Source organism: Bubalus bubalis, chromosome 12, assembly GCF_019923935.1.
Source record: "Bubalus bubalis isolate 160015118507 breed Murrah chromosome 12, NDDB_SH_1, whole genome shotgun sequence".
Classification (NCBI taxonomy): Eukaryota; Metazoa; Chordata; class Mammalia; order Artiodactyla; family Bovidae; genus Bubalus; species Bubalus bubalis.
The window spans coordinates 27,505,771-27,532,070 of record NC_059168.1 but is presented as its reverse complement, the minus strand read 5'-3'; the positions used below and the strand labels follow the sequence as shown (position 1 = coordinate 27,532,070).

Here is a 26,300-nt window from a genome sequence, read left to right as displayed (position 1 = left end):
CATGTCCAACTCTTTGCGACCCCATGGACTGCAACACGCCAGGCCTCCTGTCCATCACGAACTCCCAGAGTTTACTCAAACTCATGTCTGTTGAGCTGGTGTTGCCATCCAACCACCTCATCCTCTGTCATCCCCTTCTCCTCCCGCCTTTAATCTTTCCCAGAATTGTTAGGGGAAGCACACTGATTGAAACCGCCCACCCTGGCCAGGCACCATAGTAACCATTTGCATGAGTTGTTTTATGACAGGAGATCCTGATAAGGAATACGGAACTAATAAGCCACCACCGGAGAAGGCAATGGCACCCCACTCCAGTATTCTTGCCTGGAAAAATCCCATGGACGGAGGAGCCTGGTCGGCTGCAGTCCATGGGGTCGCTAGGAGTCGGACACGACTGAGCGACTTCACTTTCACTTTTCACTTTCATGCATTGGAGAAGGAAATGGCAACCTAGTCCAGTGTTCTTGCCTGGAGAATCCCAGGGACGGGGGAGCCTGGTGGGCTGCCGTCTCTGGGGTTGCACAGAGTCGGACACGACTGAAGCGACTTAGCAGCAGCAGCAGCAAGCCACCACCAACCGGAAGAGTTTGGGAAAGGTTGAAAGGAGACACTGTATGTCCGTCCACTTCCCAGAATCCCTCTCACTAGCATCCATCTTGGCTGAGCAATGCGTGCGCCACCAGGAAAGACTCTGAATTAGAGTGATTGGCCAAAGAACACCCAGAAACTAATCCCATCACCATAAAACCTGAGACTGAGACCCATGCGGCAGAGCAGTTCTCCTGGGTTCCTTTGCCCTACTGCTCTCCACCCGGGTGCCCTTTCTCAATAAAATCGCTTGCTTTGTCAGCACATGTGTCTCCTCGGACAATTCATTTCCAAGTGTTAGACAAGAGCCCAGTTTCAGGTCCTGGAAGGGGTCCGCCTTCCTGCAACAGAATCAGGATGTTTTCAAATAAGTTAGTTCTTCACATCAGGTGGCCAAAGTATTGGAGTTTCAGCTTCAGCATCAGTCCTTCCAATGAATATTTAGAACTGATTTTCTTTAGGATGGACTGGTTGGATCTCCTCGCAGTCCGAGGGACTCTCAAGAGTCTCCTCCACCACCACAGTTCAAAAGCATCAATTCTTTGGTGCGCAGCTTTGTTTACAGTCCAACTCTCACATCCTTACATGACTACTGGAAAAATCATGGCTTTGACTTGACGGACCTTTGAGGGCTTATCAGAAGAGGGAAAATTTGGATATGCCTCTAAAGTTATAGCAAACCCTTATCTCCGGGTTTAAGAAACACCCTTGCTGCTGCTGCTGCTAAGTCACTTCAGTCGTGTCCGACTCTGTGCGACCCCAGAGACGGCAGCCTACCAGGCTCCCCCGTCCCTGGGATTCTCCAGGCAAGAACACTGGAGTGGGTTGCCATTTCCTTCTCCAATGCATGAAAGTGGAAAGTGAAAGTGAAGTCGCTCAGTCATGTCTGACTCTTAGCGACCCCATGGACTGCAGCCTACCAGGCTCCTCCGCCCATGGGATTTTCCAGGCAAGAGTACTTGAGTGGGGTGCCATTGCCTTCTCCGAAGAAACACCCTTAAGAAAGTTAATTACCAGTATTTAACATTCACGCTAGAAAGGCTAAAGGTTGATTTTCATTTTTCCATTACAAATTACAAATAATGCAATCAACAGAAACATAATTGAAAAAAGTTTAAGAGGAAAGAAGAAAATAAAAACAGCGGATTAAGAGAAGGAAAATAAGAAAAACAGGAAGGTGGGTCGGCCTTTCCAAACACCTCGGGCCCCAACTCCGACGGGTCCGGGTCCGAGCTCCGCCCCCCGCCCCCAGTCCTGGAAGGGGTCCCACCCCAGAGCTTCAACGAGATCCTCGTTCTAGCCGCGCCTCCGTTCAGCGTGGCTCCACCCCATTCTGGGAGATGAGCGCCTAAGCGGCGAGTCCGGGGGGATCCAGGCGGGACTTCCGGCGTTTGAAAAACTTCCGGCGGGAACCGGAAGATGTTGTCTAGCACACAGATACACGGAGCTTCTGACACGCCGGGCGGGAAGGTGAGCCGAACGTCCGCCTTCGCGGGCTTCCTGCGGGCTCTCTGGAGCCAGGTGCCCGGGCTCCGATATTTTTGGGACCATTAAAAAAGTTCTGAGCGATCACTGGGGGGAATAACATCCGTTTTTTAAAGTGAGGAGTTTCGTTACATAGTACTGACTGCAGTATCCCACACCCTACCCCCTCGGAAAACCCATCCTAGCTGCTGCGTGTCCTGGCGCGTTTTCTCAGTCAAATTTCAGCACTTAGTACATAAGCGCAGTTGTGGGAAAGCCGGGTAGATAGACCTAGTTTGTTTTCATACCTCAAATGAACGGAGTTGGGGGAGGAAGCGCCCTTTTGTCTCTCAGATCCTGTCCCGGGCAGAATCAGCTGCATCCTCAGCTCTGTGCCTGAGGGCACACTGAATTGGTTGTTTGTGGGAGCTTAGTATCTTTAGCTTTTTATTCTTGGGCGGGTCAGATTCACAAGGAAGAGCCTTTACGAACTACTCACTAGATGGTAGGAATCTGCCTGGCAGCTTTTTTGGGAGCACAGTGGGAGAAGGGGACCGGGAATCTCTGTATGGTTCCCCTACCAATAGCTGTACTTAGTATCCCCTAGTTTAGAGACTCTGTTTTACAACTTCTCCGGAAAAGAAACCTCCAGACTTTTTCCAGGGGCGTTTGTTAATTTCATGAAGCAGAATAGAGCTTGTAGAGACATTCCTTTGCCTCAGTCAACATACACCCAGCTCGTACTCCCTTTACCCTTAGTTCTGAGGTATCAGATACCGTGTCCTGTGCTTTTTTTGGAGGATACTGCAGAGAAAATTCGGAGAAGGCAATGGCAACCCACTCCAGTACTCTTGCCTGGAGAATCCCAGGGACGGGGGAGCCTGGTGGGCTGCCGTCTATGGGGTCGCGCAGAGTCGGACACGACTGAAGCGACTTAGCAGCAGCAGCAGAGAAAATTGGTTTGGTTCTGAAATGCTCCCACTGCTGACTTGGGGGTTTAATTTTTACATAGTAAAATCTGCTAATCTTTTAGGCTTTTGGAATTTTGAGTCATGCCTAGAAAAAGCTTTATTCTCCCACCTCCACTCAAAGTTATGAAAATAGTGTTCTTTAGTTTTTGTAGTACTGTAGTTTTTTTAAAAAATTTGGTACCTTTACATCATCAGTGTGGAATGTATTGTTAGTTCATGGTGTGGAAGCAAGAATTAAACACTTGTTTTCCTGCAGAGGATAGCTGATTGTCGTAATACCACTTATTGAATAATTCATTTCTGTCCTGGTTTGAAATGCCACCGTATCATACGCTGACTTCCTCTGTTTCTGTGTTGTACAATACATTCAACACAGAAATCACAAGTTATCCATTCCTTTATGATCAGTATCAAGGAGCACTTATTTAAGGAATGATGGCCTTGAGAAACATAAAATTCCAAAAAGGGGGTGAAGGAGAAGATGGAAGAATTTTCTGTCTACTTCCTTTTGTTCTCCTGGTTCCCTCTTGGTGCTTTCCTGTCTGGTATTTCTGTACCCACTGTACTGAGTTGAGGACGTGTTCCCTTTTTTTGTGACAACCCCTTTGGTATTTCTGGGAAGTGTTCCTTCTTCTAGCAGAAATTAGAATAGAGGCATTATAATGTAGGCTTGGTTTAGGAACTTGTTGAAAGGTTTACAAGTGTGTTAGAGTCCAGTGTAGTTGTTAGGTTTGACGTACATTCTTTAGGTAGTAAAATTTATCAGCTAAAGCAAAATTTGTGTATTGTATGACATCTCTGGCTGTTTGACTCTTTTTTTTTTTTTTTTTTAATTTAGAGCTGGGCCTTTGAATTTGAGAAATACTTTCTAGTGGGATTTGTGATTTATTATCCTACTTAGATATTGTGAAATTTTATAATAAGGGACTAAATTATCTTGTTTTAGGAACAACCTGGCTGCTTAGTCAGTCAGTCAGCATGATGTAATTGACTGTCAGCTTTGTAGATCGGCATTAACTGTATTCTTAAGAAGATAAAGAAGAGGGAAGACATTTCTTGTCTTTGAGATACAGTTTAATAAAGGACTTTATTATTTGCTTTCTGATAAATTATCAAACAATACTTGGAGTATATGCAAGCCTATAATTCTGGAAAAAAAATTAAGAGTTCTCACTCTATAGGACTTACATTTTTCCAAAGATGGCCCACACTCACCAGGCTTTTGAAGTTATTGGAAGGCTGTTAGCTGCCCTTATAATTGGCAGCCATAGAAGGGAAAACAAGTGTTCAGGCTTGTGAATGATTGTCATTTTTTTCCTCCTATGGCATTTTCTAGCAGAAGAGCTATTGGAGTGTTAGTTTTCAATGGCACATCATTTTGTAGACAAAATAAGTTATCAGTCATGCAAGTGATTTAAATCATGATGATTTCATGTTATATTTCTTCTTGCAGATGTCGTCATTGCCAAGAAGAGCAAAAGCAAAGGTCCAGACTGTGATATCCAAAGATGAATTCTCTTCCTTCTCTGAGTTGTAAGCATACTTGTTTTATATGGCGTGGGAGAATGATGTATATTTTAGGGATATGCATTCTGTCATTTACTAACTTCAGAAGTCATTTTTTTTGAAGAAGGCTATGTTTTTTCATTCATTCATGCAAGAAAAATCTATTGAACTCACTGTATTTATTGAACAGAGTTGTGTTCCAGGCTCTGTTTAGGTGTTGATGATACACTGTTGAACAAGGAGGAAGTGACCAACTAAGTATATAATATAATATTTACACTAGAATATACGATCCATGGGAGTAGAGGAGTTTTTTATGTTGATTTAGACACAGTTTCTCAACTTCAGCACTATTGACCAGATAATTCTTTGATATGGAAACTGTCTTTGTAGGATCTTTAGCAGCATCCCTGGTCTCTACCCATTAGTTGGTTATATTTCCCCTCCCCTACCCAAGTAGTAACAATCAAAAATGTCTTTAGATATTGTTTAAAAATGGAAAACCTCACCATGACTATGGTGTGACATGACCCATTTACTATTTACTACTTAAGGTAATAAATGATTTTCTAGGTCTTGAGTATATGGTTGTGTATATTGGTTAGATAAGAGGAAAATGAAGGGAGACCTGTGATTTACAGTGGATTGGAGGGTATTTCTGGTCAAATTTCTTGGTTCAGTTCATAGTCTGTATTCACATCACTGCATTTTATTTTAAACACCTACCTTCTTTTTTCTTTCAAGAAGCGTATGTCTCTTTTTCAGAAACCTTTAGCATTTGGCTTCTGTTTCCTGAAAATTTTTCTGTCGTTTTACTCCCAGATCATCTGCCTCTGAAGATGATAAGGAGGACAGTGCCTGGGAACCCCAAAAGAAAGTCCCTAGAAGCCGTAAGCCACCTGTTTCCAAGGTATCCAAACCAAAGAGAGTACCACGAGTGAAGAACACGCTGCAGATCAGTGATGGCTCAGAAGACGTGGCTGTCAAGGAGGAGCTGGTAGGTACCTTAGCTGGATAGAGGGAACCCTGCAGTGTCTTTTTTTTTTTTTTTTGGAGGGTGGGCACGGGTTTATTGCATCCGAGCCCCCTGCAGTGTCTTCTTAATTAGTGATGCTACTTTCTCCTTATATGGACTAGGGAAAACCAGATAAATGGCAGAAACTGCGGATCAATGGTTTCCTCTGCCAAGGGTCTTAATAGTGTTTACCATCAGATCTATCACATTGGAGGAAGAAGAATATTTATTACCTGGCACATATGTCTGTCTTTCCATAAGCAAACACTGTATCTGCACCAATCTGGATTAAAAGACACCAACAATAAATTATAGGCTCTATTGCAATATCAAAAGAATTATGCATTTCTAAAATGCATAACTCTTTTAATATGCAGTGAAAGAATAAAAGAATAACTGAAGGTTATTTAGTTGATCTTTTCTCCTATCAGCCAGTACCTCTGTTTCTTCATCTTTACAGGCAAACTTTTCACTAACACACTTTTAGTGGGTAGGTGAGTAGGTTTTACCTATAGCTGAGAAACCACAATCATAGAAAACTGACAAGTCTGATGATGTGGACTGCAGCCTTGTCTAACTCAATAAAAGTGTGGGCCATGCTGTGTAGGGCCACCCAAGACAGATGGGTAATGGTGGACAGTTCTGACAAAACATGGTCTACTGGAGAAGGGAATGGTAAAGTGCTTCAGTATTCTTGTCTTGAGAACCCCATGAACAGTCTGAAAAGGTGAAAAGATAGGACACTGAAAGATGAACTCCCCAGGTCGGTAGGTGCCCAGTATGCTACTGAGATTGATGGAGAACTAACTCCAGAAAGAATGAACAGACAGAGCCAAAGCAAACAACAACACCCAGTTGTGAATGTGACTGGTGATGGAAGTAAAGTCCAATGCTGTAAAGAGCAAAATTGCATGGAAACCTGGAATGTTAGGTCCATGCTGCTGCTGCTGCTAAGTCGCTTCAGTCGTGTCTGGCTCTGTACGACCCCATAGATGGCAGCCCACATGAATCAAGGCAAATTGGAAGTGGTCAAATAGGAGATGGCAAGAGTGATCATCAACATTTTGGGAATCAGCAAACTAAAATCTACTGGAATGGGTGAATTTAACTCAGATGACCATGATATCTACTACTGTGGGCAAGAATCTCTTAGAAGAAATGGAGTAGCCATCATGGTCAACAAGACTCTGAAATTCAGTACTTGGATACAGTCTCAAAAATGACAGAACAATCTCTGTTCGTTTCCAAGGCAAACCATTCAGTATCATAGTAATCCAAGTCTATGCCCTGACCAATAATGCTGAAGAAGCTAAAGTTGAACAGTTCTATGAAAACCTACAAGACCTTCGAGAACTAACACCCAAAAAAGATGTTCTTTTTGTTATAGGGGACTGGAATGCAAAAGTAGGAAGTCGAGAAACACCTGGAGTAACAGGCAAATTTGGCTTTGGAGTACAGAATGAAGCAGGGCAAAGGCTAACAGAGTTTTGCCAAGAGAACGCACTGGTCACAGCAAACACCCTCTTCCAACAACACAAGAGAAGACTGTACACATGGGCATCACCAGATGGTCAATACCAAAATCAGATTGATTATATTCTTAACAGCCAAAAATGGAGATGCTCTATACAGTGAGCAAAAACAAGACCGGGAGCTGATTGTGGCTCAGATCATGAACTCCTTATTGCCAAATTCAGACTTAAATTGAAGAAGCAGGGAAAACCACTAGACCATTCAGGTCTGACCTAAATCAAATCCCTTACGAATATACAGTGGAAGTGACAAATAGATCCAAGGGATTAGATCTGATAGAGTGCCTGAAGAACTATGGATGGAGGTTTGTGACATTGTATAGGAGGCAGTGATCAAGACCATTCCCAAGAAAAAGAAATGGAAAAAGGCAAAATGGTTGTCTGACCAGGCCTTACAAACAGCTATGAAAAGAAATGAAAGGCAAAGGAGAAAAAGAAAGATATACCCATTTGAATGCAAAATTTTAAAGAATAGCAAAGAGAGATAAGAAAGCCTTCCTCAATGATCAATGCACAGAAATAGAGGAAAACAATAGAATGGGAAAGACTAGAGATCTCTTCAAGAAAATTAAAGATACCAAGGGAACTTTTCATGCAAAGATGGGCACAATAAAGGACAGAAATGGTATGAACCTAACAAAAGCAGAAGATATTAAGAAGAGATGGCAAGAATACACAGAAGAACTATACAAAAAAGATTTTCTTGACCCAGATAATCACAATGGTGTGATTACTCACCTAGAGCCAGACATCCTGGAATGCAAAGTCAAGTGGGCCTTAGGAAGCATGACTATGAACAAAGCTAGTGGAGGTGATGGAATTCCAGTTGAGCTATTTCAAATCCTAAAAGATGATGCTGTGCAAGTGCTGCACTCAATATGCCAGCAAATTTGGGAAACTCAGCAGTGGCCACAACTGGAAAAGCTCAGTCTTCATTCCAATCCCAAAGAAAGGCAATGCCAAAGAATGCTCAAACTACTGCACAATTACACTCATCTTAGATGCTAGCAAAATAATACTAAAACTTCTCCAAGCCAGGTGTCAACAGTACATGAACTGTGAACTTCCATTTTCAAGCTGGATTTAGAAAAGGCAGAAGAACCAGAGATCAAATTGCCAATATCCATTGGATCATCGAAAAAGCAAGAGAGTTCCAGAAAAACATTTATTTCTGCTTTTTGACTATGCCAAAGGCTTTGACTATGTGGATCACAATAAACTGTGGAAAATTCTGAAAGAGATGGGAATACCAGACCACTTTACCTGCCTCCTGAGAAATCTGTATGCAGGTCAAGAAGCAACAGTTAGAACTTGACATGGAACAACAGACTGGTTCCAAATAGGAAAAGGAGTATGTCAAGGCTGTATATTGTCACCCTGATTATTTAACTTACATGCAGAGTACATCATGAGAAATGCTGGACTGGATGAAGCACAAGCTGGAATCAAGATTGCCAGGAGAAATATCAATAACCTCAGATATGCAGATTAGAAGGAGATCAGCCCTGGGATTTCTTTGGAAGGAAAGATGCTAAAGCTGAAACTCCAGTACTTTTGCCACCTCATGCGAAGAGTTGACTCATTGGAAAAGACTCTGATGCTGGGAGGAATTGGGGGCAGGAGGAGAAGGGGACGACAGAGGATGAGATGGCTGGATGGCATCACCAACTCGATGGACATGAGTTTGAGTGAACTCCGGGAGTTGGTGATGGACAGGGAGGCCTGGCGTGCTGCGATTCATGGGGTCGCAAAGAGTCGGACACGACTGAGTGACTGAACTGAACTGAACTATGGCAGAAAGCGAAGAAGAACTAAAGAGCTTCTTAATTAAAGTGAAAGAGGAGAGTGAAAAAGTTGGCTTAAAACTCAGCATTCAGAAAACTAACATCATGGCATCTGGTCCCATCACTTCATGGGAAATAGATGGGGAAGCAGTGGAAACAGTGACAGACTTTATTTTTTTGGGCTCCAGAATCACTGCAGATGGTGACAGCAGCCATGAAATTAAAAGATGCTTGCTCCTTGGAAGAAAAGTTATGACCAACCTAGACAGCTTGTTAAAAAGCAGAGACATTACTTTGCCAACAAAGGTCCGTCTTGTCAAAGCTATGGTTTTTCCAGTAATCATGTATGGATGTGAGAGATGGACTATAAAGAAAGTTGCACGCCAAAGAATTGATGATTTTGAACTGTGGTGTTGAAGACTCTTGAGAGTCCCTTGGACAGCAAGGAGATCCAACCAGTCCATCCTAAAGGAAATCAGACCTAAAGATTCATTGGAAGGACTGATGCCGAAGCTGAAACTCCAATGCTTTGGTCACGTGATATGAAGATCTGACTCTTTTGAAAACTCCCTAATGCTGGGAAAGATTGACGGCAGGAGGAGAAGGGTAAGACGGAATGAGATGGTTGGATGGCATCACCGACTCAATAGACATGTGTTTGCGTAAACTCCAGATGTTGGTGATGGACAGGGAAGCCTGGCATGTTGCAGTCCATGGGGTCGCAAAGAGTTGGACCCAACTGAGCAACTGAACTGAATTGAACTGAAGAAAGTATTGACTTGTTAGAAAAGTTTGGAGGTTTTTTTTTATTAAGGGTGGCATAGCTGCACTTAAAGGTAGCCTGGCTGTCTAATTAGGAAATACATCTTAGTTGCATGGTTCTTTGTTTTAGGGTCACTAACCCTTTGAAAATTTGATTATAGTTATGAACTTTCTCTTCAGGAACATGTGCACACATGACCACTGGAAAAACCATAGCCTTGACTAGACGGACCTTTGCTGGCAAAGTAACATCTCTGCTTTTCAATACGCTATCTAGGTTGGTCATAACTTTACTTCCAGGAAGTAAGTGTCTTTTAATTTCATGGCTGCAGTCACCATCTGCAGTGATTTTGGAGCCCAGAAAAATAAAGTCTGACACTGTTTCCACTGTTTCCCCATCTATTTCCCATGAAGTGATGGGACCAGATGCCATGATCTTCGTTTTCTGAATGTTGAGCTTGAAGCCAACTTTTTCACTCTCCACTTTCACTTTCATCAAGAGGCTTTTTAGTTCCTCCTCACTTTTTGCCATAAGGGTGGTGTCATCTGCATATCTGAGGTTATTGATATTTCTTCTGGCAATCTTGATTCCAGTTTGTGCTTCTTCCAGCCCAGCATTTCTCATGATGTACTCTGCATATAAGTTAAATAAGCAGGGTGACAATATATAGCCTTGATGTACTCCTTTTCCTATTTGGAACCAGTCTGTTGTTCCATGTCCAGTTCTAACTGTTTTCCTGACCTGTATACAGGTTTCTCAAGAGGCAGGTCAGGTGGTCTGGTATGCCCATCTCTTTCAGAATTTTCCACAGTTTCTTGTGATCCACACACTCAAAGGCTTTGGCATAGTCAATAAAGCAGAAATAGATGTTTTTCTGGAACTCTCTTGCTTTTTCCATGATCCAGCGGATGTTGGCAATTGATCTCTGGTTCCTCTGCCTTTTCTAAAACCAGCTTGAACATCTGGAAGTCCACGGTTCACATATTGCTGAAGCCTGGCTCGGAGAATTTTAAGCATTACTTTACTAGCATGTGAGATGAGTGCAGTTGTGCGGTAGTTTGAACATTTTTTTGCATTGCCCTTCTTTAGGATTGGAATGAAACCTGACCTTTTCCAGTCCTTTTATTTGATCCTACATGGCTGACTTAAACCAAGGCACTAGGTGAGCCATAGCTTCTCTTGCCTGCACTGAGCAGAAAACAGCTTCACCAATGACTTGATTTGTTTTACATTAGATTTATAACTGATTTGTTTTACATTAGGTTCATAACCTCAGATCCTTGATTTGCATCAGAAATATCTGGAAGACTTACTGTTTTTTCCAGCAAGTTTGATTTTTGACTTTTTTCTCTTTAAACTTCCTCAATGCCTTTCCCTTCTCTCACTCAGCTGATGACATTGCCTTTTATTTATTTGAGAATATATGATATTTCTCATTTTCCCATGACCAAGCTGAGACCAATTAAATAATAATGACCAATTAAATAATGATCTGCTCATATTTGTTTTCATCTTCTATCCTGTTGCCGTGGAGTAAGTGTCATTCCTCCTACCAAGGATGGGTTTGCTTCTTGGGCTTATGATCTCATCCTCTCTTTTGTAGGGTCTCTGTTCCCTCTGTAATCTCCTTTCTTTTCTCTTGTCAGCTTTTCTTCCTAAATTGCTTCTGAGTATAAAAATGCTCTTTTACATCTAGTTTTAAAGAAGCCTTCCCTTGACTCCATATCCCTTTCCAGTTAGCTGTTAAGCTCACACAGTACAACATAAGGGGGTCAAGGCCAAGGCCTACTGACTGATTGAACTGATAAAGATAATGAATCACTTTTTTGATTTAGACAGTTTACAACTTTCAGAGACAGTATAAAGAAGGATGGTCAGATTCTTCCTGGAGTTTTGGGTTTAGTCATAGGCTACCTAATTAGCATTTGAAGTGTTACGAGTGATTAAAAAACCCATGAAGGCGAAAGAAAATGTACTATGATTATTTAGTCTGTCAAAGATTCAAGTTAAATATAAGGAGAAAAAATATTTTCATGGCTTGTTAAGTCACTGGGGAAGGCTGTAGAATCTTAGAAGCTTTAAAAATGGAGCAATATTGCCATATGGTTTTCATCTGTATTTTGATCTAAACATGCTTGCTGCTGCTGCTAAGTTGCTTCAGTCGTGTCCGACTCTGTGCGACCCCATAGACGACAGCCCACCAGGCTCCCCTGTCCCTGGGATTCTCCAGGCAAGAACACTGGAGTGGGTTGCCATTTCCTTCTCCAGTGCATGAAAGTGAAAAGTGAAAGTGAAGTCGCTCAGTCGTGTCCGACCCTTAGCGACCCCATGGACTGCAGCCGACCAGGCTCCTCTGTCCATGGGATTTTCCAGGCAAGAGTACTGGAGTGGGGTGCCATTGCCTTCTCCTAACATGCTTAGATTTACCTTTTCTCAAAATTTTTGGTCGTTGGACTTCTTTACACTCTTAGAACTTACTAAGGACCCTAAGGGACTTTTGCTTATGTGGTTTATATCTGTAAATATATACCATATTAGAAATTAAAAATGAAAATAATTGATTAATTAAAAAATATTATTAAACCTATTTCATGTTAATGCAAATAACATTTTTAATGAAAAATAGGTATATATTTTCAAAACAACCAAAAATTAATGGAAAGAATGATGTTTTACATTTTTGCAATTATCTTTAATGTCTGATGTATAGAAGATAGAAGATAATTTAAATAAAAAGGAAAGCCTCTACACAGGTATGTATTTGGAAAAGTAAGTGATGTTGTAATATCTTAGATAATTGTGGATATTTGCTACTATATCCAAACTCAGTAAGTGGTACTTTCTAAAAGATTTCTTTGTGGAATCTGTAATGACACTGTATTCTATTACATTAAAATCTGTTGGTCTGTGTTATTTGAATTGATCTTTTACCCATGCATGAACTTGTAACATTATGTGTTGGTCATTAGGCAAATAATGAGGCTTCCTTGGTGGCTCAGTGGTAAAGAATCAGCCTAGCAGTGCAGGAGATGTGGGTTCAGTGCCTGTGGAGAAGGCAATAGCAACCCACTCCAGCATTTTTACCTGGGAAATCCCATGGACAGAGGAGCCTGGCAGGCTATAGTCCATGGGGTCACAAAGAGTTGGATACGACTTAGCGACTAAACACCAACATTTGGAAAATACTGGTTCACATATTTACTATGAGACAACCACTGCACATCAGTATGCATTGGCCTGCAGCAGAAGTTCCTTATGTGAACATTTGTGCTTTACATACATTTCAGTACAGAGCATAAATACGAAAAAGGTGTGTTTTCAGGGATTGAAATTTTAAAAATTAATAACTTATACTGATTCATTCTTAAGTGAAACTGACAGTTGTTTTATTGCAAGTGTGTGACAGTGAAGGGAACAGTGATCATTAGTACGGCTTGGTGCACTATCTTGGTTTTTGCTACCATTGCTCTTGTACCATTAGTGAAATGTCAAGTGCCTTGACATTATTATGAAAATAGTTGTGAACTTGCAGATCTCTTGAAAGGATCTTGTGTCTGTGAGCAACACTGATAAACATTAGATAAAATTTACTTGAAGACTCCAGTACTTGAAGATACCGTTAAGTGTCTAATTTATGATTGTTGGTTTTTCTCTTATTTTGAACTCCCCAGATTTAAGTCATTTTACTTTTTCTTTATTTCTTCATTTACTTCCTTTTCTCTCTCCTGGTAATTGGTCTGGGTGTAGTAGCCATGATAATGATGGTGGTATCAGCAGATATTTGATTTCTTAAAATTAGCCAGGCAACATGCTCAACACTCTACTTGTATGATCTTACTTATTCTTCACAACCTGTTGAGTCAGGTGCTGTAATTATCTTGGTTTTATAGACGACAAAGCCAAGGCAAGAGATGTTAAGTGACTTGCTCATGGACCACAGATAGTAAGTCATAGAACTGGCTTTCTAAGTCACGAACATGAATTTTTTCAGCTTTTCAGAAACCATTCTATCTCGGATGTTTTTATACCAGCCATTGTCATAAGAGTGTATAAGACCAGTGAAAGTCGCTCAGTCGTGTCCGACTCTTTGTGACCCCATTGACTATACAGTCCATGGAATTCTCCAAGCCAGAATACTGGAGTGGGTAGCTTTTCCTTCTCCAGGGGATCTTCCCAACCCAGGGATCAAACCCAGGTCTCCTGCATTACAGGTGGATTCTTTACCAGCTGAGCCATGAAGCAAGCCCAAGAATACTGGAGTGGGTAGCCTATCCCTTCGCCAGCAGATCTTCCCAACCCAGGAATCAAACCGGGGTCTCCTTCATTGCAGGTGGATTGTTTACCAACTGAGCTATCAGGGAAGCCTGTATAAGACCAGAGTGCTGGTTTAATAATGCATAGTTTTGATATAACCATCACAAGGAGTTAAGTTCCTATGACTAGCACTGTCTCTCATTGGAGGCTGAAGTAAGTAGAGAAATAATAATCAGAAATTTACTTGATGAGCATGGGCTCAGATTAGGAGAATTAGATAAATTTTTGGGGTTTATTGAATACCTAATGTGGTCAAGGTGCTCTGCTGCTCACACTAAGAACTGAATGTTTTAATTGCATAAATCTAAGGTAGTCTGATGTATCCATCTCACAAGACGCCAGTCGTACCACTGGGACCAAATTAATCAAAATCTGTTTTCTGACTTTTTCTCTTTGTGCATTACCTAGAATGCTGATTATATTTGCTTTTTACAGATCTCCTTTTTCTGTTCCTCTGGGGCTGAGAACTCTTGTATGATTGACATATTCCTTCTTTAGCTATGTCAATTAATTTGATCAGGTTATTATCAGCTCTTATGGACTTCGGGGGAAATTCTATTTTTGTTCCTCTGTTCTTGTCCATTTTGTTCCAATTACAAATGCAATACTGAGAGGGCTATTTAATGTATATAATTTCCAGGTTAGGTGGTGATGGGTGGGCATTAGGATGAGGGTGTGGTTTGTAGTTTCTAGTATTTTCAGTAGTCAGTAATTCTGGGAAAAAATATCTGCTAGGAGAGGAAAGTGAATATTTACTGACATTTAATTTGGGAGTTCTTTTGTTCGAGTTTGTGCCATCTGCTTCACTCAGGTAACTGAAAACAGGCTAGCTTGTGAAATTGAAAATTCCATGGGGCAAGGTCTGTATTTTATTTCCCACTCTAGTGTCAAAACAAGTGCCAGGTGTCCTTGCTTCATTCCTGAGCTGTCACCTGGCAGGTGGGTGGTCCAGAGAATAACCCCTGGACACCTGTGTGTACTGCCCTGCAGACTCCTACGAAGAAAAAATGCCTGATACCACCCTGCTGTCCTGCCATGTTTTCTTTCAGCAAAACGGGTGGCAGGCGTAGCCTGTTGAGAGTTTTATGAGCCTGTGTTACTCTTCTTTCATAAAGCGTTGACTTTTGATTGCAGATTTTAAATCTTGTTTTTTCTGCCAGGTGTATACCTTCCCTTTACTCATTAAAAAAAATGAAACCTTTTATTTCTAGATAATTGTAATTTCACATGCAGTTGTAAAAAATAATACAGAAAGATATCACGTACCCTTTATCCAATTTCCCCCTATGGTAACATCTTGAAAAACTATAGTTAAATATCACAACCAAGATATTGACATTAATAAAATCCCAGTGATCTTACTTAGATTTCTCCAGTTTTATTGTATTCATTTGTATGCATGTATGTGTGTTTAGTTTTATGCAGTATTACCCTATGTGTAGGTCTCTGTATCCACCACACAGAACAGTTCCATCACCACAAGGATCCCTAGTATTGACCTTTTATAGCCACATCCACCTCCCTCCCAACCTCCACCCCCAACTCTGACCCCCCCCAAGTAACCGTTAATTTTTTCCAGGAATATTATATAAATACAGCTGTACAGTATGTAACTTTTTGAGATTGTCTTTTTCTCTCCACTCAACAATTTCCTTGAGATTCTTTCAAATTACTGTGTATGTGAATAATTTGTGCCTTTTCATTGCTAAATAATATTCCAGGTCTATTGTTTTTTTTTAATCTTCTAATTCTCATGTGTTCTCTTTGTGGTTTGCTAGAATAACTCTATCGCTATTGCCGATGTTGATTTAGAAGACAAAAACAAATTGGAGACTGGGCAGACTCTGAAAACAGCAAAGACAAAACGGAAAAATTCAGCTCAGTCACCTTCAGCTCGGAGGGCTAAAAAGCTGAAAACTGATGAAGAAGCCAACAAAGCCAGCAGCTTAGAGAGCAGAAATAATAGCACAGAGATACCATCCACTAGCGCCATGTGGGAAGGTGCGTGCAAGGAAGAGGAGAACAAAGACGACTTTACATGTGGTCAGCCCCCTTTGAAGAAAGTGAAGACGGAAACGTGTCCTCAGGGGCAGCCTGTCAGGCTTCCAGAAAATATCAGTAATATTGAGGAGGTGGAAATGAACTGGGACATAGTACAGGTATGCACAGCCTTATTCTGTCACTTCAGTTTGATTCTTTTTGACTGGTATGAGGTGAGAGAAGACCTGGGAGTTTTCAGTTCCCTTGCTACTTTGCCAGTGGTTCCTGTAGGCTTTGGCTCTTGGGTACGTTGTTTGGTATTATAGCTTATTGTCATTAATTCTTCAGTTAAAAGCTGTGACCTCGGGAAAGTAGATTTCTTTCCATGGTGTTCTAGTGAACATGTATTCTGTAGACAGATCACCTCAACAGATTGGGCCCTCCTAAGTTCCTTGGTAAGTTTTTGCTTTGTACTTGGACTGTAATTCCCCATAAAAGCAGTGCAAGTGATTAAGTCATTGGCTGTTAGTACATCTGTTTAACTCTTAGTGTAATGTTGTAATACACTATGAACCAGGCCTGCTGCTGTTGCTGCTGCTGCTAAGTCGCTTCAGTTGTGTCCAACTCTGTGCGACCCAATAGACGGCAGCCCACCAGGCTCCCCCATCCCTGGGATTCTCCAGGCAAGAGTACTGGAGTGGGTTGCCATTTCCTTCTCCAGTGCATGAAAGTGAAAAGTGAAAGTGAAGTCACTCAGTCGTGCCCAACTCTTAGCGACCCCATGGACTACAGCCCACCAGGCTCCTCCATCCAAGGGATTCTCCAGGCAAGAGTACTGGAGTGGGGTGCCATTGCCTTCTCCGCCTAGTAACTTCTTAAAGGAAATTTCTATCTGAATTCCAACTTGGGCTCCCATAATTATATTTCTTACTACAGGAAAAATCATATTTCTTCCAGTTTCTTTGACTAGCTTTGAGGATGATAGAGAAGACCTGAGGAGTGACTCATTAAACAGTGATTCCCAGTGTTTTGTCCACCCCCACACACACTGTAAACATTTCAGACTTAATCATAGCAGTACCCCTCAGGGTGGATGGGGATCACCTCCCTCCTTACTGTCTGACACATGGTGATTCTGACAAGTGCTCCTTCGTCTGCTGGGAAGTACTGCTCTAGAGCCCAGTGCCTCTGGGAAATACCACTTCTCGGTCTGGAATTGTCTGTGTGTTACCTTTCTCTTCAAAGGAAGTTCTTTTTACCCATGCTGCCTTTTCTATACCTACTAGTTGAACATTGCCGGTAACTTTTAATTATGATTTTTCTTCTCTCTGACTCATTAAGAAATAGAGTGTTGCCTCATAGCTTTCTTCTCATTCCTGAACAGTCCAAAATTGAGAAACAGCATAATTAGGCTCCTTTCTATGCCTTCTTTTTCTTTTTTTCACTTAAGCCTACAAGGAAATGTTTTAAAAGACATTTAAAACAGCCTGCATCAGGTTCACCCTGAAGGCTTTCTTAACATGCACATCCCTTGGTTCCAGACCAGACCTACAGGGGCAGGTGGGTGTGTCCCACTTCCCTTCTCTTCTCCTTAACTTTTCAGCCTATCTCTGCTGTCGACATAGATCTACCTCTAGTAGTTGACCCTGAGTAGGAAGGAGGGGGAAGGTTTCAAAGCACAGGAAGTCTCTTGAACTATGGAAATAAGTTTTGCAAAATGAAGTCAGGGGTTAGTTATTCTATGAAACTCGGCTTCACACCCATATCTCATAATCTGTGTAAAAGAAAGAAATGAAAATAACCCTACCTATGACAGTTGTTTACAGATAATAGAATCCTGCTTCTAATGAGCTTAAGCAGAAAAGAGGATGCAGGGGCCTTTCGAAGAATGCAAAAACAAAGCGTGATCAAGTCTCCTAAGGCCTTGAACCAGAAATTGGAAAACTGAGAACTTGAGGAAGCCATTTTCTCAATTTTCTCTATTTCAGAGATTTCATGATCACCCATTTTCACCCCTTCTGTGTTTGAGTTGTTGTTTTCTCTTGGCAGATCAGAAAGCAGATCAGATTTCCCTACTTCTTTACGAAAGGTGGGAGAGGACAGCCCCACAATTCATTTACCATTAGTTTTAGCTAGTGAGGAGGGAAAAGTGTACAGTGAGAACAGGTTCCCAGCTGCCATAGGGTGAGTGGCAGAAGAAGAGCAGCCAGGAGTAAAAGTTTCATCTGTAAATCGGTAGCAAGAATGTCCATGAGATGTTTGAATATCAAGTGGAAGCAAGCTTTCAGGTCGAGAACTATTTTATGGCCTTTGACCATATTATCTGGGTAGTATGAATGTGCTTGTCTTTCCTTTCAATTCTAAGTATCTTTTCTCCTTATATTAATAGTGATTTTTGGCAGCTCAAACAAGCCTGTTCTCAGAATGTGCCACTCCGTTGCATGCGAGTTGGGAGAAGTGGTTGGCTCAGCTGCGACCTTCTCTGAGCATCCTGAGGACCACTAGTAAGCTCAGCATTTTCTAGATGGGTTTAGGAAAATTGCCTGGGGAACTTTAGGTGTGACTTACTTGTTGGGGTTTTTAAAGGGTTTAACCAGATACAGTTATCCTTGTCTAATCTTGAATTACTTTTAAATCTTGTCATATATGTGGACTTCCTGTCCTATACTATTTTCCATTAGCAGGAGAGAGAATCATTTTATCTGCCAAACATGGTTGAGAATAGTGGCAGGTGTTAAAGGGAAACAGGAAGAGCAGAGTGAAGGTCAGCAGTGCCAAGTCAATCAGCAAGACAATCAGGAAGGCTTTGAACATTTGAGTGAGACTCAATGAAATGCCTGTGGTATACATATTAACTGCCACAAAATGAAACGTTTGCCCAAGTTCTTTGGGGAAGTTCTGACAAGTATCTCATTAGTAAGGAATGGTTGATGGAAATTAACTGTATAGGAATTATTGTCTTGAACATGAGGGAAATGTTATTTATATTTCCTTCATTTTAAGGACCATGGACCCTGCCCACCATGATACCTTGATCCTCTTAACTTTTTCCTTTCAAGGTGTTTTTTTTTTTTTCCAACTCTAAAGTTCCATAACTTTTTCAGGAGCATCACTGTCTCATCTGGGGAGGGACTTTACCTATAAAGATACACTTTGTATCTATTTCCTAATCAGGTTCTGGGATCACCAGACTCCTTGGGGAGAAACAACCTACTTCATTGCTTTTCTGCAAACTGCAAATATGTGGTTGCCTTAAGAAATTAGTTTTTGTTAAAGTATATTATATCATTAAGCAAATATATTGTGAATACCATAACCTTTATAAGAATTTGAAGAGATGACTAGCTACAAGCAGTTTTTGAGAACATTAAATGCCCTGAAGTGGTGATTGCTGTTATGTAGTCTATTTTGAGGGAGGTGGGAGTAGAGGAGCCATATGCAATATATTAGTAATGTTTGCTAAATCAGGGGAGAAGAGTGAGTAAAACCTACTTATTAGCCATTTTCCCCATTCTTGCAAGAGATGATGTGGAAATATGTGGGTGAGGAAGACCACGGGGTGACAGAATAGGGGAAAGAAGTGGGAAGGAGACGAATGTCTCTGAATTAACTTTCTCACAGCACTTTTACACATAAGCATGTGTCACTTGTTAGGAGGAATTTAGTAAAAACAGTTGGATTGACCCTTGCTTTTCATAATTTAGCTGGAGGTATTTATTATGGGCCTTAAAACAAACTTTCTGAAATATATATGGAGAAAATTGTACTAAAGTATACACCTCATGAGTGTTCAAAAATGTAACCGTGTAATAAGCTTCCAGATCAAGAAACAGAACGTTACCAGCAGCCTAGAATCTCTTTATACCCCTTCTCAATCCTGTGTCCCCTTTCCTAAAACCACTCTTCTGACTTCTAACATCATACATAGTTTTTCCTTTTGCAGTCTTTAGGAAACTTATTTGTGTGGTAAAATAAGTGATGTAATGAAGTCAATAGGTTAGGGTGAAGAAAACAGCAGTAAGAGAGCATTTCAGAAGGGAGTATCCAATTGCTGGTTTGATTTTTGAAAGAATAAAAAATTCTTTCTCTCAGTGCTAGTCATTTAAGTGTTATTTAATTTAAATATAAGTTATTTTAAACTGCAGATGCTGCCTGGATTATTAAAGCAATAGTTTAGTTGTTGATACCCAGAAGTTTTCTTTTTTAACTGAGAAGATGGGAATATAGACTTTGAAGAGTAAATTCTCAGGCCACTTGGAGAGAAGGCCATTTTGTTAGGGGTTTTGGACACCATGACGGCACCATGTCTCCTCTGCAGTGGGATTCAGGAAGAGAAGTGAGACAACTTGATTAATTTGTACTTTTGCCTGAAGAATATCATCTTGCTTTGCCCACAAATCAAATTTTCAAAGAGGAGTAAATAGCTTGTGGGACTTTTGGCCATTTACTTGACTTCTTTGAGCATCAGTTTTTATATCTGTAAAATGAGAATCAGTTCAGTTCAGTTGCCCAGTTGTGTCCGACTCTTTGAGACTCCACGGACTGTAGCCTGCCAGGCTTCTCTGTCTATGGAATTTTCCAGGCAAGAATACTGGAGCAGGTTGTCATTTCCTACTCCAGGGGATCTTCCTGACCCAGGGATCAAACCCATGTCTCTTGCACCTCCTGCATTGGCAGGTGGATTATTTAGCACTGTGCTACCTGGGAAGCCTGCAAGAACAGTAGAAGACAATCTGGGTTGTGGGGAAGAAATGAAGAGTAATACTTTTATGAATGCAGTTTGAGATGCCTAATAGGTTTTCAAGAGAATACATCAGGTAGCTTACTTAAATGAGTCCAGAGCTCATGCGGAAGAGAGCAAGGGCTGGAGATATGAAGCTGACTTTCTCACCAGAGAGTTGGTGTTAATTCATCAGAGTGCATAATAAGATGTAGGCCTAAAGGATTTCAGGTACACAGAGGAATGAAAGTATCCTCAATAGTCTCTGGAGTTCAGCCATTTATTTCATCTGTTGTTTTGAAATTTAGTCTGTTTTATATATTGCCTTGATTTTGTTGACAAGTTGATAATGACAGTTCTTTAATAAGTTTTGAATTTTTCTTTAATTTTTGGCATATCTCGAGCAGTAGGATTGAAATAATAATAAAACATATACCTTTCATGCTTTACTTTAAAAATCCACTTAGGTTTTGAGAACAGTGACTGAAATTGGATTTTATTTTTTCTGTTCTCCAGGCTGACTTCTCTGAACTTTTCTGCTTACATGTGCCTTTTGCTGAGACCTATAGACTTTTTAAAAAAATAATTATTTTGAATATGTGGTAAATGGGAATCATAGAAAATGGCAAAGACACAGAAGGATCTTCCTGCCCTAGCTCTAAGTCAACCAATTACCTTTCCCCCAAATAAGCCATGTTCCAAGTTCTTGTAATTCATTCCATATCAGATCATACAAGAGTAAGTTACATGGTATTCTTCTCCATGGGTGTATAATTTATTCACCAGTTCCCCATTGTAGACTGGTTTTTGCTGACTTCTACCATACTAGAAAAAGTTCTTCAAAAAATATCACTGTAAATAAATATCATTTTCCAGAAGTATGAATATGTCAACAAAATTCCCAGGAGTGTAATTGCTGGATCACAGAGTTTATGCATTATAAATTTTGATAAATACTGCCAATTGTTCTTCCTCCAGAGGTTATAGCATTGTACTTTCTCATTAGCAATAATTGAAAGTGCCTTTTCCCATCATTTATGCCAATACAATGAGTTACCAACTTTTTAATCTTTGATGCCAATCTGAAAGGTTAAAAATGCATATCTCATTGAGCCCTGTAGAATTTGGATGATACAAAGTGGTTTTTATTGGGTTTTATTGAATTAGTGAAATGACTATTCTGTGATTATCAATATATATTCTATATTTCATGCAATTCTCTTTTTTAAAAACCACAGCAGTTAGTTTCTAAGTGACTGGAAAACATTATTTGATATTATATTTTAAACCATATATTATAGATGTTTACTTTTCAGGGTTTTAAATCACTAAATGTGCTTAATTTGCAGGTTTTATCGGAGAGAACTGATATTGAACTTTGGGTTTGTGCCAATATTATCCGTCTCTTTAATGATGATAACACAATTCCCTTCATTATACGTTATCGAAGAGAGCTTATTAATAATCTTGATGCTGATTCCTTGAGAGAAGTTCAACAAACTCTAGAGGAGCTACGGTAAGAAACCTGGGCAGGGGTGAGCTTTGTGTAAGGGGAAAGAGGGTATGTGAGCTGATGAGGGGAAGCAGTGAGAAAGAGAGTGATAGTATATTTTAACAGTGCCGATATTTTGTTTTCTTGATTTATTGTAATCTGAATATAGTCAATCCCCTCCTAAAAGAGAAAGCCAACTTCATTTTACTTATTTAGAGGTATTCAGAGTCCCTCTGCTGGTGTGTTCATGCAAAGCTTGGGCATGAATCTGCAAAAGGTTGTTTGCATTATTAATATGAGTTTGAATGTCATCTTCTCTCACAGAAGTGATTTTGCATAATGCAAAATTAGAACTACCAGCAGGAAACTCAGGAAAATACAGTTTGATCTAAATCTTCAATAGCTTTTGTAAAACTGTCCTCTTAATAACTTTAAAGTCCCTATTAAAAGGCGAGTTCTTTGACAGTATCAAGTTTGCTAGGAAATAATGTATATTTCCCTTTTCTATTCTTTTAAAGGATATAGTAATTTAATGGTAGTGGATTGTAACTTGTTTATGATTATAGAATGGAAAACACCCTTTAAAAATATTATTCCTGTGGACTTATTGTAAGAACTCAGAAATAAGCATACCAGAGACTATAAGTATCTAACTATATTATTTGGTAGAGTTTATTTAAACACTCTTCCCCATTCATTTATTTACTACATGTATCCTACTTGCCAGGTTCTGTGTTGTTGATACCTGTGTTCTTTAACAAGGATCTGGTTTAAATTGGATATAATCTTACCATCAAGCCATTCTAAAAGCGCTAAGGATTATTTTTATTAATAGAACAAGCCTAATAATTTTGGAGGGACTTGCATCTCACTAACATTTCTGTCCCTTTTGTGGAATTTCTTTTGGTGCCAGGAGGACTCAAATGCTAATATGTTGAAAGTTATAGTTCACTGAGAAGCAGAATCAATTAGCCAACCCAGAAGTATAAATGACAGTTTAATCAAGTGGTTTCAGAGTCAGATCTTCCAGGGCTAGTCTAATATAATCAAGCATAAAGGGCTGCAAATCGGAGATGACAGATCCTAAGAGGGCCAACCACTGCTCATCTCCAACAGATCATAGTATGCAGTCTTTTCTACTCAAATTGCTGGATCTTCCCATTTTTGAAAAAAACCAGTAATCTGAATTTTGATGTAAAAAATTTTGTAGGTCAAGCAAAATCATCTACAGGCCACGTCTAGAAGTCCAGCAGTTTACAAATTCTGAAGTAAGCTCTCTGTTTGGTTGAAGGCAAAGTAATGAAGAAAATTTAAGGATTTAGGGGTGTGAATTGGGGAGAGTGTCACAAAAAAGCAGGAATAGTTTACTTAAAAAAAATTAAAAGTATTCTACCAATTAGTTTTTTATTGAGTGAGGGACAGATAGGAGCTTTATGTCAAGATTACCATTATTTATTATTATTTTCTTTTTCTCTAAAAAGCATTTCGGCTACAACAGAATTCAATTTCTAGACATCTATTAATAAAGGAATACATTAAATATTAGTAGAGGATTATTTCTCTTAGTAAGTGTGGCAATGATTAGTAGTGACTTAGAAGATCTTTTTATGTCATACAGAGATTTCTTTTTGGTAATTAGGTATGGTATCTGTTTTTCTTAAGCTTTTTCTATGACTAGAGCATGGTTTTCAATGTGTTAACTGCTACTCATCAATGAGTAATGAAACTAATTTAGTGGGTCATTACCACTTTAACAAAAATGAAATAGAGAATAGGAAATATGAGTGCAGTTTCTGTAGTAAAGGTAAATATTGTTTGATGAAACTATCATGTGTTTATATAACTTTATTATTAGGTTGGTGCAAATGTAACTGTGGTTTTTGCATTGTTGAAATTTGCTGTTTGATATTGAAATACATTCTTAATAAATGTGGTTATGGTTATATATCTTTTTTTTTTTTAATTTTTTTATTTTTAAACTTTACAATATTGTATTGGTTTTGCCAAATATCGAAATGAATCCGCCACAGGTATACATGTGTTCCCCATCCTGAACCCTCCTCCCTCCTCCCTCCCAATACCATCCCTCTGGGTCGCCTCAGTGCACCAGCCCCAAGCATCCAGTATCGTACATCGAACCTGGACTGGCGACTCGTTTCATATATGATATTACACGTATTTCAGTGCCATTCTCCCAAATCATCCCACCCTGTCCCTCTCCCACAGAGTCCAAAAGACTGTTCTATACATCTTTTTAATGTGCATGTCTCGCTTTATGTTTTTTTGCTGATGACTTATTACTTACTGTTTATTTTATATTTATTTTGGACTATGGAAAAGATGCTAGAAAAAAGCAAACTTGAGCGATTTTCTTATTTGAGTTCAAAATGGGTCATAAAGCAGTGGAGATAACTCGCAACATCAGAATGCATTTGGCCCAGGAACTGCTAACGAACGTGTAGCGTGTTGGTAGGTCAAGAACTTTCACAAAGGAGATGAGAGCCTTGAAGCTGAGATGTGTGGTGACCAGCCATTGGAAGTTGACGATGACCAACTGAGAGGACCAACAAAGCTGATTCTCTTAAAACTATGTGAGAAAATTGCTGAGGAACTCAGTGTCGACCATTCTATGGTCATTTGATACATTTGAAGCAAATTGGAAAGGTGAAAATGCTTGATAACGTGGGTACCTCATGAGCTGACCAAAAATTAAAAAAAAATCATTGTTTTGAAGTGTTGTCTTCTCTTCTTCTCTTATTGTGCACAACAGCGACCCATTTCTTGATCAGATTGTGACGTGTGATGAGAAGTGGATTTTATATGGCAACCAGTGACGACCAGCTCAGTGGTTGAACTGAGAAGAAACTCTAAAGCACTTCCCAAAGCCAGACTTGCACCAAAAAAAGGTCATGGTCACTGTCTGGTGGTGTTTCATCCATTCCAGCTTTCTGAATCCTGGTGAAACCATTATATCTGCAAAGTATGCTCAGCAAATTGGTGAGATGCACCAAAAACTGCAATGCCTGCAGCTGGCTTTGGTCAACAGAAAGGACCCCATTCTTCTCTGCAGCAACAACCGACTGCACGTTGCACAAGCAACACTTCAAAAGTTGAATGAATTAGCTACGAAGTTTTGCCTCATTTAGCATGTTCACCTAACCTCTCACGAACCGACTGCCACTTCTTGAAGCATCTCGACAACTTTTGCAGGGAAAATGCTTCCACAACCAGCAGGAGACAGAAAATGCTTTTTGAGTTTGTCAAATCCCAAAGCACAGATTTTTATGCTGCACAAAAGAGCAGGCTTATTTCTCATTGATAAAAATGTGTTGATTATAATGGTTCCTATTTTGATTAATAAAGATGTGTTTGAGCCTAGTTATAATGATTTAAAATTCGTGGTTGAAAACCCCAGTTACTTTTGCACAAACCTAATGAATATGAAATTATATGTGTACATATTGGGTTGCAGGGTAAAATATATTTCTTACTGAGAGTCCCTGTTAAAAAAGTGAATTAAAAAATGACTATGGTTATGGACAGTAAACTTCCTCTGAAGATGCCTCGCCTCTCCCTTATATGCAAGTGAGTGGCTCCTTGGCCTTTTGTCAAAGTGATCCTGGTAGACTTCAGTCTCTGAAAGCAGTCTTGGGCTATCAGGAATGTAAAAGACACAGAGAGGTGTGATTGAAGGACTGCATATTTCTTCCTGTTTAACTTACAATCTGCTGCCTTTGGGTTTTGTTTTTTTTTCATAAGTAGATTTAGTTTTCTTTTCCATCAATCATTTTTACTAATTAATATTATCATCTCTCTAACTTTCTGCCTGTTATTTTATCAGTACTATTATTAGACAGAGATTATAAATAATAACAGGTAATAAAATAGGATGAGAGGTTTTAATAATAATATATTCTAAAATAAAAAGATTTTGAAAACCAAGGAGAGACTAAAATACTGTTTCAGCTTGAAGGAGATTGTAGACACATAGCAATTACATAAAACTCATTCTTAGCTGAATTCAGTATCAAAGACATTATAGGAACAATTGGTGAAACTTCAATGAGATCTGAGTGTTAAAATATAATATATCAATATAATATCAAACCCAGGTCTCCAGCATTGTGGGCACATTTTTTACCAGCTGAGCCAAAAGGAAGCCCATAATATC

The 26,300-nt window shown here is 39.9% G+C and overlaps 1 protein-coding gene across 2 annotated transcripts in view; it reads left to right on the top strand.

The window, feature by feature from the left end:
• Positions 1–1,915: 1,915 nt before the first annotated feature.
• Positions 1,916–26,300, top strand: part of SRBD1 (S1 RNA binding domain 1) — a 238,278-nt gene continuing 213,893 nt past the window's right edge. For both annotated transcript variants that reach the window (XM_025260955.2, XM_025260954.2), the window contains exons 1-5: positions 1,916–2,058; positions 4,477–4,556; positions 5,352–5,526; positions 15,716–16,096; positions 21,987–22,153. In XM_025260955.2, coding sequence (XP_025116740.1) covers positions 2,008–2,058; positions 4,477–4,556; positions 5,352–5,526; positions 15,716–16,096; positions 21,987–22,153 — 854 coding nt within the window. In that variant the 5' untranslated portion in view covers positions 1,916–2,007. The remainder of the gene's footprint in view (positions 2,059–4,476; positions 4,557–5,351; positions 5,527–15,715; positions 16,097–21,986; positions 22,154–26,300) is intronic.